General features: G+C 38.6%; 1 protein-coding gene across 1 annotated transcript in view; it reads left to right on the forward strand.

Moving 5' to 3' along the window:
• The window catches only part of XYLB (xylulokinase), a 254,081-nt gene that overhangs the window by 18,304 nt on the left and 220,453 nt on the right, over window positions 1–15,324 (forward strand). The window contains exons 3-4 of the mRNA XM_044676323.1: window positions 13,312–13,381; window positions 14,289–14,369. Coding sequence (XP_044532258.1) covers window positions 13,312–13,381; window positions 14,289–14,369 — 151 coding nt within the window. The remainder of the gene's footprint in view (window positions 1–13,311; window positions 13,382–14,288; window positions 14,370–15,324) is intronic.

Consider the following 15,324-nt stretch of genomic DNA (forward strand, 5'->3'; position numbering starts at 1 on the left):
CTCTTCTATCTGTTAGCTATATGATCTTAAGTATATCCTTTAATCTCTTTGGGCCTCAGTTTCCTCATCTGTAAAATGACAACAATGCATGGGTTGCCTTGAGGAAAACTCCATGTAATTGTTAAAGTGTTACAGAAATGTAAGTGATTTTTATTTTTATTTTTTCTCTTTATTTTTTAAAAAGTATTTTTCCATGGTTACATGATTCATCTTCTCTCCCTCTCTTCTCCCCTCCCCACTCCTGGAGCTGACAAGCAATTCCACTCTGTTATACACACATTATCATAAGTGATTTTTATTAGTCAGAAATGACTATTCTCATAATGTGTCTGTCAAAGCATACCGTATTTGGGTATGTTTCCTGATATTACAGAAAGGCTGAGTATAACTTACTATGATTAATGCAATAGGAAGTCTTCAGTTAGTCAATAAGCATTTATTAAGTACCTACTGAAGATACAAAGACAGAAATGAAGGTCTGCCCTCATAGAGCTTACCTTCTTTCAGGGAAAACAACATGTATGTATGTAAGGTACATATAAAGTAATTTTTTGGAGGGGTGAAGCTTGTCATTAGCAGTTGAAAAAAATCAGGAAAGGCCTCATATAGGAGACAATATTTGAACTGAGTTATGAAGGATCTGAAGACACAGCAGGAAGGATGGAGTAAGTGCATTCCAGACTTTGTACCTAAAATGTTTTAATAAAATTACTTGCCTCTGAGCAGAGGCTCCCTGACATGGGAACCTGTTTGATTTTGAGGTGGGGGGGAAGCTTAGTAAAATTACTTGAAGCTGCTGCTATTTGTTTTTTTTTTTTTTAATTTTTTTTACCCAGAGCAATAAGGACTAGACAGTAGGGATTAAGTGACTTGCCCAGGGTCACACAGCTAGAAATTGTATGAGGCCAGAACTCAGGTCCTCCCAACTCCAGGCTTGGCATTCTATCCACTGAGCCACTTAACTACCCCAAATGCTGCTTCCTGTTAATTCTAGGATGCATGTTTTTAGCTCCTCAAATGAGTTTCTTCAGGTATGTTCATATGACTCACATCATATAAAAACAACTATTTGTGGTCCCTTTCTGTTTAGCCTGGAGCTGTGATGTGATTGATGTGTAGCCACTGGAGATTGGCTATAGCATCTGGCACATAAGAAACGAAAGACTCTGCTCCTAACCTCAATAAGTCTTTGCTTTCTATGATGCTCAGTTACTAGCTTTCTCCTTGTATTTGGTATATGTGTGGAGGAATTTGAGGAGGAAGTGAAGGGATAACCTTTTTCTCTGGTCCTATTTTATTATCCAATATAATTAGGGCTGTGATTTTACCAGAGCCTTAAAACCTGGGCAGGGAGCAAGAAAGCTGAGCAGAGAAAGCTCTGATTCAGTAGAGGGAGCTCTCAGCTCAGCCTTGGACTTCAACAAACCTTTCAGAATGGAAGCCAGCTTCTTCTCTACCTTGGAAAGCATCTCTGTGGGGAGAGGTGACGCTTAGAACTGATGTTGCTTAATGCTACCAAGGATCATTTAAGCCATTCCTTATCTCCAGAATGCCCAAGACACATCATGGAGACTGTCAAAGCAAGGTTGATCTAGATGACAAAGGTCATCTGCTTTGTCCCTGCTAGTTTAATGGGAATATCTTGGGGGTGGGAGGAATGACACAAAATAGAATGTCTTTGTTGTAGATAGATGTGTGTGAATTTGGGAGGTGGCCAAAGGAAGTGGGGTTCTTTTGGAGCAAGAACTGGGTTGAGCCAATGCAGATGTTGGGAGCTGAAGGTAATTGAGTGGATTTTTCAAAGCTATTTGCAAAGGTTGTTTTGTTATCCCCAGGAAAGTGTATCTGGTCATTTTTGTCAGTGATGGTGCCTGGTTTCTTGACAGCTCTTATTGTCATAAGGTCCTTAAATCCACCAGAAATAATGAACATAGGTGACATACGGTCACATATCTATGATTCAACAGTACTAACCTGCTTTACTTTCCTCATCTAAATCAGTCTGTCTTTTCATTAGCTGGCTCCCATGCCTGCAATTTTCTTCCTCCTTATTTCTGCTTCTTGGCATCCCTGAATTCCTTCAAGATTCACTTCAAATGCTACATTCTGTAGGAAGGTTCTTCTTTATACTATCCCAGTCCCACTAGACCTTTGAAGTTTTCTCTATAAGTTTGTCTTTTTGGGGGCAGCTAGGTGACCCATTGTGGATAGAGAACCAGGCCTGGAGATGAGAGGTCCTGGGTTCAAATTTGAGCTCAGACACTTCCTAAGTCTGTGACCCTGGGCAAGTCACTTAACCATGATTGTCTAGCCCTTATTGCTCTTCTACCTTAGGACTCATATTTAATGTTGATTCTAAGACAAAAGGTAAGGGTTTAAAAGAAAAAAAGGTTTGTCTTCCTTCTATGCTGTGTCTTGAATTCACTTATTTACCTACACTTTATTTCTTCTTTTCAAATGTGAGTTCCTCGAGGGCAAGGATGGATTTACCATTTCTTTGTGTCCCCAGTGCATGGCACAGTGCTTTTCTCACAGTAAGCACTTTATTATTAGCTATTAATTACTAATAATAATTGGTTATTATTAGAATGGAAGTTCCTCAAGATTAAGGACTCATTTTCTCCTTGTTGGAGAGCCTCATCATGACAAGATAGTACTGTCTTTGTCATTTCTGATGCCTTTAGAGCATCTGGCCATCTTCCCTCTGTAGAAGAGAAGGAGCCATCAGTACCAACTATGGGAATTTTTAACTTTTTTGGTATCATGGAACCCTCTGGTAGTGTGGAGAAGCCTTTGGACCCCTTTTCTGACTGTTTTTAAATGCACAAGATAATGTACACAGGATTCCAAAGGAAATCAATTATATTGAAAAAGTTATCAAAATATTTACAAAACAAGTTCTTGGACCCCAGGTTAAGTACCTCTGCTCTAGTCTAGTCTTTTTTCTACAGAGGAATCATTTTAACTCATTTACCTTTTCCTCCTGGTTCTAATTTTGTTCACTGTAATCAGTTTAATCACTCAATTTGGCTTGAGTCCTTTGGACTCTCCTTTTATTCTCCTGCCTTTTTAATTGGACTCAGTGCTCTAATAAGGGCTGGACCACTCACTACTTCATGGGCCATCTGTTTTATCTTCCTGTTACCAGATCCCAGGATTGTGTTCACTTTAAAAAATAATGACATTAAACAAAGTGGCAGGTGATTGGTCCTATGATTTGAAATCATGGTATTAAATGGTTTAGCTTGATGGTTTTTAAAGGGAATGCACTGTATAGAGGGATATTTTTAGAGGTTTATTGGGAAATATCTGTCAAGTCAAAACAAAATGTGTCAATAAAAAGAATAAAAGTAAAAAGAGGCAATGTGGAATAATGGATAAATATCTGACACTAGAGCTGGAAAGACCCATGTTCAAGTTATGTCTTTAATCGTGGCCAAGTTCCTTAATTTCTATTCTTTTCTCTTTTCTCTTTTCTTTTTTCTAAATACTTACCTTCTATCTTAGAATTGATACAAGTATTGGTTCAGAGGCAGAAGAGCAATTAGGGCTGGATATTTGGGATTAAATGACTTGCCCAGGTCACACAACTAGGAAGTGTCTGAGGTCAGATTTGAACCCTGGTCCTCCCAACTCCAGGCCTGGTAATCTATCCACTAAACCACTTAGCTTCCCTGAGTCCCTTAATTTCTAAGTGTCCCAAGCTAGAAAGCCTGATGGAAGAAGCTATGAATTCCTTATTACCAATGTTATTGCAGAGCTGAGTTGAAAAGTACAGAACAAATATGTGATTTCTTGCATAGAGAATTTCCCTTGTGGAAATTCCTACCAGCGCAGATGAACACTTGCTCTGCAGTCTGTAGTCTTAGAGAGTTGCCTGAGACCAATGGAGAAATTAAGTGACTCACCCAGGGCAACTCAGCCAGTATATGTCAGAGGCAGTCCTTGAATCCATGTTTTCTTGACTCCAAGACCAAATTTCTCTCAGCCATGCAATAAAATATAGTAACAACTCTACTTTAGCTTGAGGTCCCTTGTAATTTTTCATGGCTTCCCCCCTGCCACACTTATGTCTAGATAACTATTTCTTATCTTATATTTCTGTGTTTTTTCCTCAAGGGCTCTTCACACCCATTCTGAAATTTTCGCTTTTTACTATTTTTTCAACTCATTCAAGGATTGTCGAACATTCTCTAGGATAGTCCTGACACTGCCCCACTTAAAGTCTTTTGTAAATGGAGCAGAACCTGAAGATTGTTGCACTTATCAGATCAGTGGTTCATCATACCCAAGATTCTGTCTCTGGCAGAGGAAGTAGGGATTCTGCAGAGGGGCCTAGTTGTCTTCCTTTCCATCAAACCCAAAAGGTTAAAAATACCCCTCACATATATCTCTTGGGTCCCCTAATAGCACCTAATGAATCTGTCATACATTTGTCTATTTACTTTTTTAATGGCTTCAGTGTGTTTTTTTTAATGAATTTTCTTTTTTATTATAAACAACCTCAACAAAATGAGCATTTCAATATACAAAGAACTGACAAGAGAATTCCTTACGTTACCCTTATATTTATTTAAACCTTTCTCTGTTATTATTTTTAGCTTTGTAGCTCCTATGGGGGCAATAGGTTCCATAAATTAATTTCCTGATCTTCTGTGCAAAGTATTATTTCATTTTAATTGTCCTAAAGCAGTAAGATAGAATGGAAAGAGTATTGGTTTGGAGTAAAAGGACTAGAGATCAATTCTTGGGTTTACCACTTAGTTCCTGGGTGACCTTGGGGACCTTACTGGGCCTAGGTTTCCATCTACAAAACGAAGGCATTGAATAAATAAATGAAAACATTTATTAACCACTTAGGTGGTATGTAAATAAAACACTGTGAGATGTAAATTCTTTTTTTTTAAGTTTTTATTTTGAATATTTTCCCATAGTTACATGTTTCATGTTCTTTCCCTCTCCCCCAAACCACTCCAACCCCCCTTAGCCGATGGGCAATTCCACTGGGTTTTACATGTATCATTGATCAAGACCTAATTCTGTATTATTGATAGTCGGACTAGGGTTATCGTTTAGTGTCTACATCCCCAGTAATATCCCCATCAGCCCAAGTGTTTAAGCAGTTGTTTTTCTTCTGTGTTTCTCCTCCCACAGTTCTTCCTGTGAATATGGCTAGTTTTCTTTGAGCTGTAAATTCTAAAAAGCATAGAGAATGAAAATAAAAAAGAGGGAGTTCCTGCTTTCAAGGAGTTCCCATTCTAGCTAGGGGAGACAGTGCATAAAGGAAGTTTCAACTGCAAGTCAGAGAGAAAGGTCCCATGATTCTTAGGGTACAGGAGCAAAGCAGATAGCAATGCATCTTCTTTAATGTCATCTCCTCCAATAAAACCATATCTGTTTTTAATATTTAACCCCCTTTCAATGCCAAGGACTTTGTGGTAAGAACTCTTTTTTCCAAGTCTTCACTTGCAAGGACAGCTGGTCAGTAGCTAGAAGTGGTGATTGTGGTGGTGGCGTCTATGTTTTGACTTGCCTGGCTCATGAAGCCTCCTTTCTCTGAGAGTACCTTGCTGCTTCATCTAGGCTTGTTTGCTTGTCTGAGCCGTAGGTGGCAGCCAGTTGGCAGTTGATAGGAATGGTTTGCCCTCTCTCTACAAAGTCACTTAACTCCATTTGCTTAGCTCTTACCGCTCTTCTGCCTTGGAACAGATTCTAAGACAGAAGGCAAGGGTTTTAAAAACAAAACAAATAATACATCCCAAAAAACTTTGCTTCTTTGGGTGGTTTTTGAGACTAGATTGGAAGCAGGATATGTGGTTGGGGGGGTTCTGAGGTCCTTGAATTTGCCTACCTGTTGGTGGCAGTTGGATATCGATTGGTGTTGACAGTGTGAGCATCATGAGCTCCTTCTTCAAAGAGGTTGCTTCCCTGGATGAGGGCTCTGGGAGCAAGACTGGATTCAAAGATGATGCTATTCTCAGGGCTATTGGGCTCTAGGTCCTGGCTATATCCATTGGCATTTGAGTAGAAGTGATGTTTGAGGGGGTGGAGGTGGTTTTGAGTCACCTGGCACAGTATTCCTCCTATCTCTCACTGAGTTCCTTGCTATTTCAACAAAGTTAAAACACCAGTAAAAATGGGACAGCTAGATAGCTCAGTGGATAGAATGCCTGGCCTGGACATGGAGGGGTGCTGGGTTCAAATGTGGCCTCAGACACATTTTAGCTGTGGAACCCTGAACAGGGCATCTAACTCCAATTGCCTATCCCTTCTGTTTTGGAACTGATTCTAAGCCAGAAGGCAAGAGTTTTAAAAACAAAACAAACAAATAAAAACCTAGTAAAAGCTATAGATATAGAGATGCATAAAATGTAAGCTGGATATTGTGATCCATACTTATAATCCCTGCTACTAATACAGGCTGAGGCTAGGGGACCTTTTGAACTCCAGAGTTCTTAGCTACAATGGGCTAAGACGATTGAGTGTCGGAGCTAAGTTTGGTTTTAATATGGTGAGCCACCTGGATTGGGGGGCCACCAGACTGTCTAACAAGGGGCAAAATAATGGAGCTTGTCAAAGATCCTATACCAAGAAGAGATTGGCCAGCGAGTAGTCCTATACTTATAACTTGGACAAGAAAGGAAGATCTAGTGTTTGAAAAAAAAAGTGGAGCTCCTGCCCTCAAGAAACTTGTAATGCAGGAAAAAGAGGTTGATTAGATGGCCAAACTATGATGATCCTTTGATATTTTTCAGCTTTGAGGGTTGTGCCTTAGTTCATTTAAACAAATATTTTTAAAGCACATGATCTAAATGAATGATACTGAGTACTGTAGGGGAATACAAAGATTAATATGACATGGTTCCTGGCCTTTCAGAGCTTTCAGAATAGTAGGAGAAATGGTTGTGATGTAAAAGACAATATGTTAGATGCTACAAAAAAGTATAAAGTACACTGCAGCTAGCTCATTTCTGGCAGGGGAGGGTCAAGAAAGAGTTCAGGAAGGAAAGGGCACTCAAACTGAGCCTTAAAGGATGGGGAAGATTTCAATAGTCAAAGAAGAATGGATGCATTTTAGGCACAAGAAAGTTACTGAGGCAGAAATGGGTGGAAGAAAATTAGTAAGTAGAAAGTAAACTATCGTTATTAGACCACAGAGTACATGAATGGAATTGATCAAAAATGCTGAATCATTCACACGGTCCCAGATTTAGACTTGGAAGGAACCTTCAAGATTGTCTGGTTCAACTCTGTCCTTTTATAAATGAGGAAACTTGAGGCCCCAAGAAGTTAAATAACTTATGTATCTATTTTTTAAACCCTTACCTTTCTGTCTTGGAATCTATACTGAGTATTGGTTCCAAGGCAGAAGAGTACTAAGAGCTAAGCAATAGGGGTTAAATGACTTGCCCAGGGTCACGTAGCTGGGAAGTATCTGAGGCTAGATTTGGAATTTAAGTAACTTATTTAAGTTATGACAGAATTGAGATTCAAACCCAGGTTTTTAGATTTCTGATCCAGTGCTCTTTCCACTCCACCATTGCTCAGTAGGCTTTGATGAACTTTTGCCTGAGTTGGACTAGTCTCTTGCCATCTAGTCCACTGATGATCTCTTAATTTGATGCTCATCTCCTGATTCTGCTGAACCTAACTCAGAACAGGTAGCTAATTTTCATACCTTTCAGTTCCTGTCTTTTTTATTTGAACTCTTGCCTTCCATTTAGGATCAATACAAAGAGAAAAAAAAAGAATAGAATCTATTAAGTATTGATTCTAAGAGTTGTAAGGGCTGGGCAGTGGGAGTTAAGTAACTTGCCCACAGCCAGGGAGTGTCTGAAGCCAGATTTGAACCTTGGTTCTCCAGTCTCCAGACCTAGAGCTCTATTTCTTGTTGTTACATGCCCCTGCTTTTAAGGTAGTTCCATGACAAGAAATCCCCTATTTTCCTCCCAGATCTCTGGCACCTTCATTCTTTAGACATCCTTTTTTGGTGGAATTTCAAATTTTTGCCAATTCAGGTAATTTATACTTAGCTAACCCAACTCATTCTCTTTTCAAGAATTCAAATAGATTTCTCTTAAACATTCATTTTACTCTTTTTTTTCCAGAGATAGAGCATTTATTAAGCACATACTGTAGCTTAAACACTATACTAAGAGCTGGGAATAAAAATAACTAGTTCCTTTCCTCAAGGAGCTAAGATAATGGGTGAAGATAGCATAAAGGGGAACTGCCTGAATGGGGAGGGGGCCCTTGGGAAGATATATGTTGTTGTGGCTAGAAATGTCTAGGGAGTGATGTGAAGTTCTGGAACCAAGCAAGCATAAAGTCAAGGCTGGCACAGGGAGGACTCTCCAAGGGCAGAGCCCAATTTTACACAGAGTTAGATGGACAGAAGTGAGAGCCTGAGTGGAAATAACTCAGCTGGAAATGTCCAGGGCAGGAGATCTACTTGGTTATATTTTCAGTGGTCCTATCCTTAACTAGATTTTAACCACTTGTCAGTTGTATACAGGAGAGTTAGCTTATCAGTCCAAAGGTTAGTTAGCATGGAGTAGGAGAAAGAACAACAGCTTTGGAATCAGAAGCCCTGAGTTCAAATCCTGTCCTGCCACTTAAGATCTCTGTGACTGTTTATATGCCTTGTTTACATACATTCTCTCACCCAGGGTTAGACCAAATGAACTCTGTGGACCCTTCTGGCTCTAAATTTGTGATTTTTACAATTTTTTCAGTATTTTAGCAATTGTTAGTGATGACAAGTTATAACAGATTTGATTTTTAGTGACAAGTTCCAACAAACAGATTGGACCAGTAGTTCCATTTCATTGATGGATTCCTTCAAGACTATTGGGTAGATTCCCAGATGTAAATTATGTATATCTCATTGTTGATTGGATTTCAACCATGCCATATATTTACTGCAGCTTACTCTAGGATATCTCACCAGTCTTCAAAGGTCAGTTTTAACTAATTCAATAAATATTTATTGAGTGCTCACTGTATGTAAAGTCCTTTACACGAACTAGGATAGAAGGATAAATAAGATGACATCCTTCAAAGGCTTTTACAGTTTTACTGAGAGACAATTTTAGAAATAACTATGATACAAATTGAAGCATGACAGAGAATACAAAGTTCCTGCCCTCAAGAAACCGATAATCCAGATAAGTGAGAGACACAAATAGCTACATTATGAATGGAATGCAAATTAGAATGTGGTAAGGTTGGAGGGAAGTACAGCCAGATTGCTAAAAGAGGCAGGAGAGGGGAGAGGATCCCTTTGAGATGGAAAGCATTAAGAGTAGGTAGACTTGAACTAAGTCTGGTCTTAAAGAAGATTTCTCAGCTGCTTGAACATTTTCATCCTTTGCTTTTTCTCTACCTGATCATTTTAAAATGGACATTTTCCCTACAATTATTAGGAATTGTAGATTTGGGGACTTGGGGAGGAGTTATAAGGTGTTTATTCTTTAAGCCACCTAGTTCCCATTTTTCTGTCCATTCATTAAAGGTCAGTTCAGGTAAGTCTTCCCTGAAAACCCCTCAATTAGAAGTAATTTCTCAGGGGACAGTTAGATGACTCAGTAGATTGAGAGTCACACCTAGAGAGAGGAGGTCCGAGGTTCAAATCTGACTTTAAGACAACTTCCTAGCTGTGTGATGACCCTGAGTGAGTCACTTAATCCCCATTGCCTAGCCCTTACCACTCTTCTGCCTTAGAACCAATGCTCAGTGTTGATTGAAGCTTTAAAAAAAAAAAAAGAATTTCTCTACACTTAGATTTTTTATCAGGTATTAGATTTGTCTCATTATTTACTATATTCTCATGTATCTGAGAATTATAGGTTTTCCTGTCTTTTTTCTGCCACAAAGACCTATGAACCAAATCATCCATTTTTTATATCTGCAGAAATGGGCAACGAGATGGCACACTGAATAGAGCTCTGGGCATGGGGTCAGGAAGACCTCGGTTCAAATCCAGCTTCAGACATTTACTAGCTGTGTTACCCTGAGCAAGTTTCTTAACCCTCTTTGTCTCAGTTCATTATCTGTAAAAATGAGTTAGAAAAGGAAGTAGCAAACCACACTAGTCTCTCTGCCAAGAAAACCCTCAATTGAGGTCACAAAGAGATGGGTATGACCGAACAAGAAAAACATCTAGTATAAATCTTGGAATTAGTAGACACATATTAAAATTTTTTTTAAATTGATCTAGTGTTTTATACACAAGTAGGAAGCACAGGATGGCTAGTTATGGACATCATATTTTTAGGAAGGCTATGAATAAGGTAGAGAGAGCAACCAGAATGGTCAGGGCCCAAGTTCATGCCACATGAGTAATGATTAAAGGAACTGCAGATGTTTTGACCTAGAGACACTTAGGTGATATATCATAGCTATATTCTATTATTTAAAGGCTTTTTGTGGGAAAGAGGGATTTGTTATGTTTGGCTCTAGATAAAGGTTGGCCAAGAATGGCCTTAGGGCCATATTTGTCCCCCTATCATGGTCACCGAAGTAGGAATATGGTTTGTTTTTTAATTAAAATTAAAAGAAAAATTTAAACTTTCAGTTCCTAATTCTCTCCTTTCTTCTACCTCCTCCCCACCCATTGAGAAGACAAGAAATATGATACCCATTATTTTGAAGAAGTCATGCAAAACATATTACTGCAACAGCCACATTCTGAGGGGAATAAAAGCAAGAAAAATAAAGGGAAAATATGTGCAAGACTTGTTTTTACCTTTTAAAATAAGGTTTTATTGTGTTTAAAAATGTAAAGAAAAAACATTTTTAGCTTTTAGGCCAAATGAAAACAGTCTGTGGACTAGATTTAGTCCTCAGCCTGTAGTTTTCTGAAATGCAAATGCCTTGAGTATAGAACTAAGCCCAGTGGGTAGAAGTTACAAAAAGGCAAATGTAGGCCAGAGGCACATAAGAAAAAACTTCCGTAATTAGACCTATGCCTATATGCGATGGGCTGCCTTGGAAGGTAAGTTTGTTATCATGAGAAGTCTTCAGGTAAAAGGCTGGTTGTGTATTTTTTGTTACAGAGGTCATTCATGTTCAGGTTCATGTTGAAGCTCACAGCCACTGGGATCCCTTTAGACTCTGAGATTCTGTGGTTTTGGGATTCATAGAGCTGAGGCTGAAACATCTCTGAGTGTCATTTCTGGAGGTGTCCTTACTTGGGAGGACATTCCAGGGTAGAACCTCAGACATAACCATCTATTTTTTGTTGTTGTTCAGTGGCTTTTCAGTTCTGTCTTTGTGACCCATTTGGCTTTTTTTCTTGGCAAAGATACTAGTGGTTTGGCATTTCCTTCTCCAGCTCATTTTACAGCTGAGGAAACTGAGGCAAAGAGGGTCAAAGGACTTGCTCAGGGTCACACAGTTTATAAGTGTCTAAGGCCATATTTGAACTCTGATCTTTCTGACTCCAGGCCTGGTGCTGAATCCTTTGTACCCTGTAGCTGCCCCATCTGTTGCTAATAGCTAGTTATATATAGTATATATAGATAGCACTTTCAGGGTTACAAAGCATTTTATTTATGCTATTTCATTTGATTCTCACAACAGTTCTGTGAGGTAGGCACTATTATTTGCAATTTTCAAATGAGGAAATTAAGGCAGAAGGAAGTTAATTAACTTGCCAAGAGTCATATACTAGTAATTGAGGCAAGATTTGAATTCAAGTCTTTCTGACTCTAAATCCAAACCTCTATCAACTGTGCCTCTTTTTAAAAAATCTAGTTAATTAATTAGTTTATTACATTAAAATATCCAGTTAACGCCTAACCTTCCTGTTCCCCCATTAGAGAAGACATTTGGCAAAACAATACACACCCACACACCCACACACACACACATACATAAAATAAACTTCTCTTTATCAGTTCTTTCTCTGGAGGTGGACATACATAAGTCATTCTTCAGACAATATTTCTGTTGCCATATATAATGTTCTCTTGGTTCTGCTTGTTTCACTCATCATAATTTAATGTAGATCTTTCTATGTTTGCACAAAATTTACCTGCTTGTCATTTCTTATGGTGCAGTTGTATCCATCACAATCATATGCTACAACTTGTTTAGTTATTCCCCAGTTGATGGGCATCCGTTCATTTTCCAGTTCTTTGCCACCACAAAGAAAGCTGCTATAAATATTTAAGAATACAGATTCTTTTCATTTTTTCCCTCATCAGCTCTTATTGTTATTCCTTTACTCTCTTCTACCCCCACTTCCCTTTTTTTATATCTACCCCTCTCTCTTTGACTCATTCTACCTTTCCCTTCCCTCATTCTTTTCATGTCATTTCTTTTTTTATTCAAAGATATTTCCTCCCAATTATATATAATAAAAATTTTCAACATACATTTTCCAAAAGTATGATCCAAATTGTCTCCTTCCCTCCAAGATAGTATGCTTTGATCTGCATTGGACTCCAACAGTTCTTTCTCTGGAGGTGGGTAGCATTCCTTGTCATAAGTCCTTCAGAATTGTCCTGGATCATTGTATTGCTGAGAGTAGTTAAGGCTATCACAACTGATCATCCCACAACATTGCTGGTACTATGTACAATATTCTTCTGGTTCTCCTTATTTCACTCTGCATCTGTTCATTAGCTTTTTCTGAAATCATCTTGTTTATCATTTCTTATAGCCCAAGAATATTCAATCACCAACATATACCACAATTTATTTAGCCATTCCCCAACTGATGAACATCCCCTCCATTTCCAATTCTTTGCCACCACAAAAAGAGCTGCTATAAATATTTTTTGTACAAGTAGGTTCTTTCCCCCTTTTAATGATATCTTTGTTATACAGACCCAGCAGCAATATTATAGAAACAAAGGATATATTCAATTTTATGACCCTTTGGGCATTGTTCCAAATTGCCCTTCAGAGTGGTTGGATCTGTTCACAACTCTACCAACAATGCATTAGTGTCCCAATTTTGCCACATTCCCTTTTTCATGTAATTTCTAAGGAGCTGAAATAAAACAGGGCACAGGGCAATTATCTGGTGAATTTAGAGGCAGGTAATGGGCCATTTAGATGTTCCTAGCTAAATAAATAGCAGATTTTTTTTTTCTGAAGTCAGGGAGAGGCAGAGTTTGCATTATCCAGGTAACTGACTATATAGATATGATTTTAGGGAGGCTTTAGCTTTCCTGCTGTTGTTAAAGAACAGGAAAAAAAAAAAGCCCAGTTCATGTGAATCATCTTAGAAGCAGGGAAATGAGCTAACAAGCTCAATTGTCCTCCTGTTCCCCTAATAAACTCTTTGACTTTTTCCTGCAGGACCCAGGGTGGAGTGCATGTTCATAGTGACAAACTCACAGTGACTTCTCCTGTTTTAATGTGGGTCAAGGTAAGAACCAGAACTCAACACTCCCTTGCCCCCTTCCCCCCCCCCCCAGTTCTTTTGACTGATCTCCATGTGGCATGAACTTGGACCCTTTACCATCCTGAGTTCCCTTCTTTTGCCCCCCTCTTTAGCCTAAAGGTTTATATTTTTGTCATTATTTGTCTCAGTACACAGCAATGAAGACCTAAACAGTAGGATTGCATCTATTTTAAAATTGAGGTAAGAGAGCCATTGTGATTTAGTGAAAAGAGCATTCATTTGGGGAACCTAAAGGCCTGTCTTGGAGTCCCATTTTCTACTTTACCATCTATGTGACCTTGAGCAAAATCCCTTCCTATAAGTGGACTTCCTTAGATTCCTCATCAGTATATGGTATCTTATTGAAAGTCCATCACAGCCCTATCATCTACAAAATTAGGGGCCTGGACTAGATGGTTTTAAGGTCCCTTCAAGAGGTCCCTGACCTCTAAGAACTAAGGATTCTGTCCACTGAGAACCACAAATATTGTTCCCATTTTCCCATAGGAAAGCCAGGTTATTGAATATTCAAGAAGCAAGAAAAAACAAATATTTTCATATCAAAATTTGGGCCACTCTGCAGTTGATACTCCTGAATTCTTTGAACATAAAATGAGAGGAAAAGAGGATTTTAAGATTAGTGATTTGTAATTCAACTTGTTTAAAGAGTTTTTTGGGGGTAGTTGAACTTTTTTCTTTTGATTGGTTCCTATTTACTTAATTAATTTATTCCACTGCTTAAGAAATCCCTAGTCATTAGATAATTCTTCATTATCTGCTACAGAGTCCTCATCTATAATGGCAAGCACTTAAAATTTAATTTTGAGGATTGTGCATTTGCCTAATTCTGTAGTTCATTACAATCACTCTTGATTCTGTTTTTTTTTCATAGGCCTTGGATATAATCTTGGAGAAGATGAAGTCTTCTGGTTTCAACTTTTCTCAAGTCAAAGCTTTGTCTGGGGCTGGCCAGGTTGGTTTATAAAAATAAAACCATAAATAACTTAATCTTGTACTGTGGCACTGTGATAGAGTTTTACAAACCACACAATTACTACTCTGCTTAGAAAAGGGAACTCATCTCTGTTGGTAATAAGCAAATGACTCCGATGGCATTATTACTGGAAAATTGTAGTTAGAAACAATTTCAGGTCTTTATAGGTTATTCTCACAGAAAATCTTTTCTATAGCAAAATGAAGATGTCTTGTTATTATTTATGAAATATCATTTCTGAATCTATTTAGCTAGTGACTATCATACAGTAGAGGCAGACCTGCACTTACTTCCCAAAAGATTTAAGGTGGAAAGTCAGGTAGCAGATAGAGCTCTGGACTTAGTGCCAGGAAGACCTGGGTTAGAATTCTGCTTTATATAGTTACTAGAGTGGAACTCAGGGCATGTCACTTAATCTCTGAGGGTCACTTTCCTCATCCACAAAAAGAGATAATAATAGTATCTACTTTAAAAAGTTGGTGCCCTGTTGCTGTGCCCTCCCCCTCCAAACAAATTAAGTGGTAGGTCCAAATGTATCACAGGACTTGTACATTGCTACCCTTCTCCCACCTCTTTGAGAATTCTAATTACATCTACATTTCTAATACTTTGGGAAAGGACATGCATGATTGTTCCACTCATCTGCCTTTTGACTTCCATGAACAAAATATTCTTCCCTGGCCATTATTCTCCTAAATATGGTGTCTTCTCCCAGGATGGGAATTTTTTAATTTATGCACTTAATACAATTTGATAGCAAATACTTAAAAATGCTTGTTCCCTCCCTCTCCTCCCTCTCTTCCTCCCTCTTCTCCCTCCCTCCCTTCCTCTTTCTCCTCGCTTCCTCCCTCCCTCCTTCCCTTCCTTCCTTCCTTCCTTCCTTCCTTCCTTCCTTCCTTCCTTCCTTCCTTCCTTCCTTCCTTCCTTCTTTCCT

This window comes from Gracilinanus agilis, chromosome 1 (genome assembly GCF_016433145.1).
Source record: "Gracilinanus agilis isolate LMUSP501 chromosome 1, AgileGrace, whole genome shotgun sequence".
NCBI classification, from domain to species: domain Eukaryota; kingdom Metazoa; phylum Chordata; class Mammalia; order Didelphimorphia; family Didelphidae; genus Gracilinanus; species Gracilinanus agilis.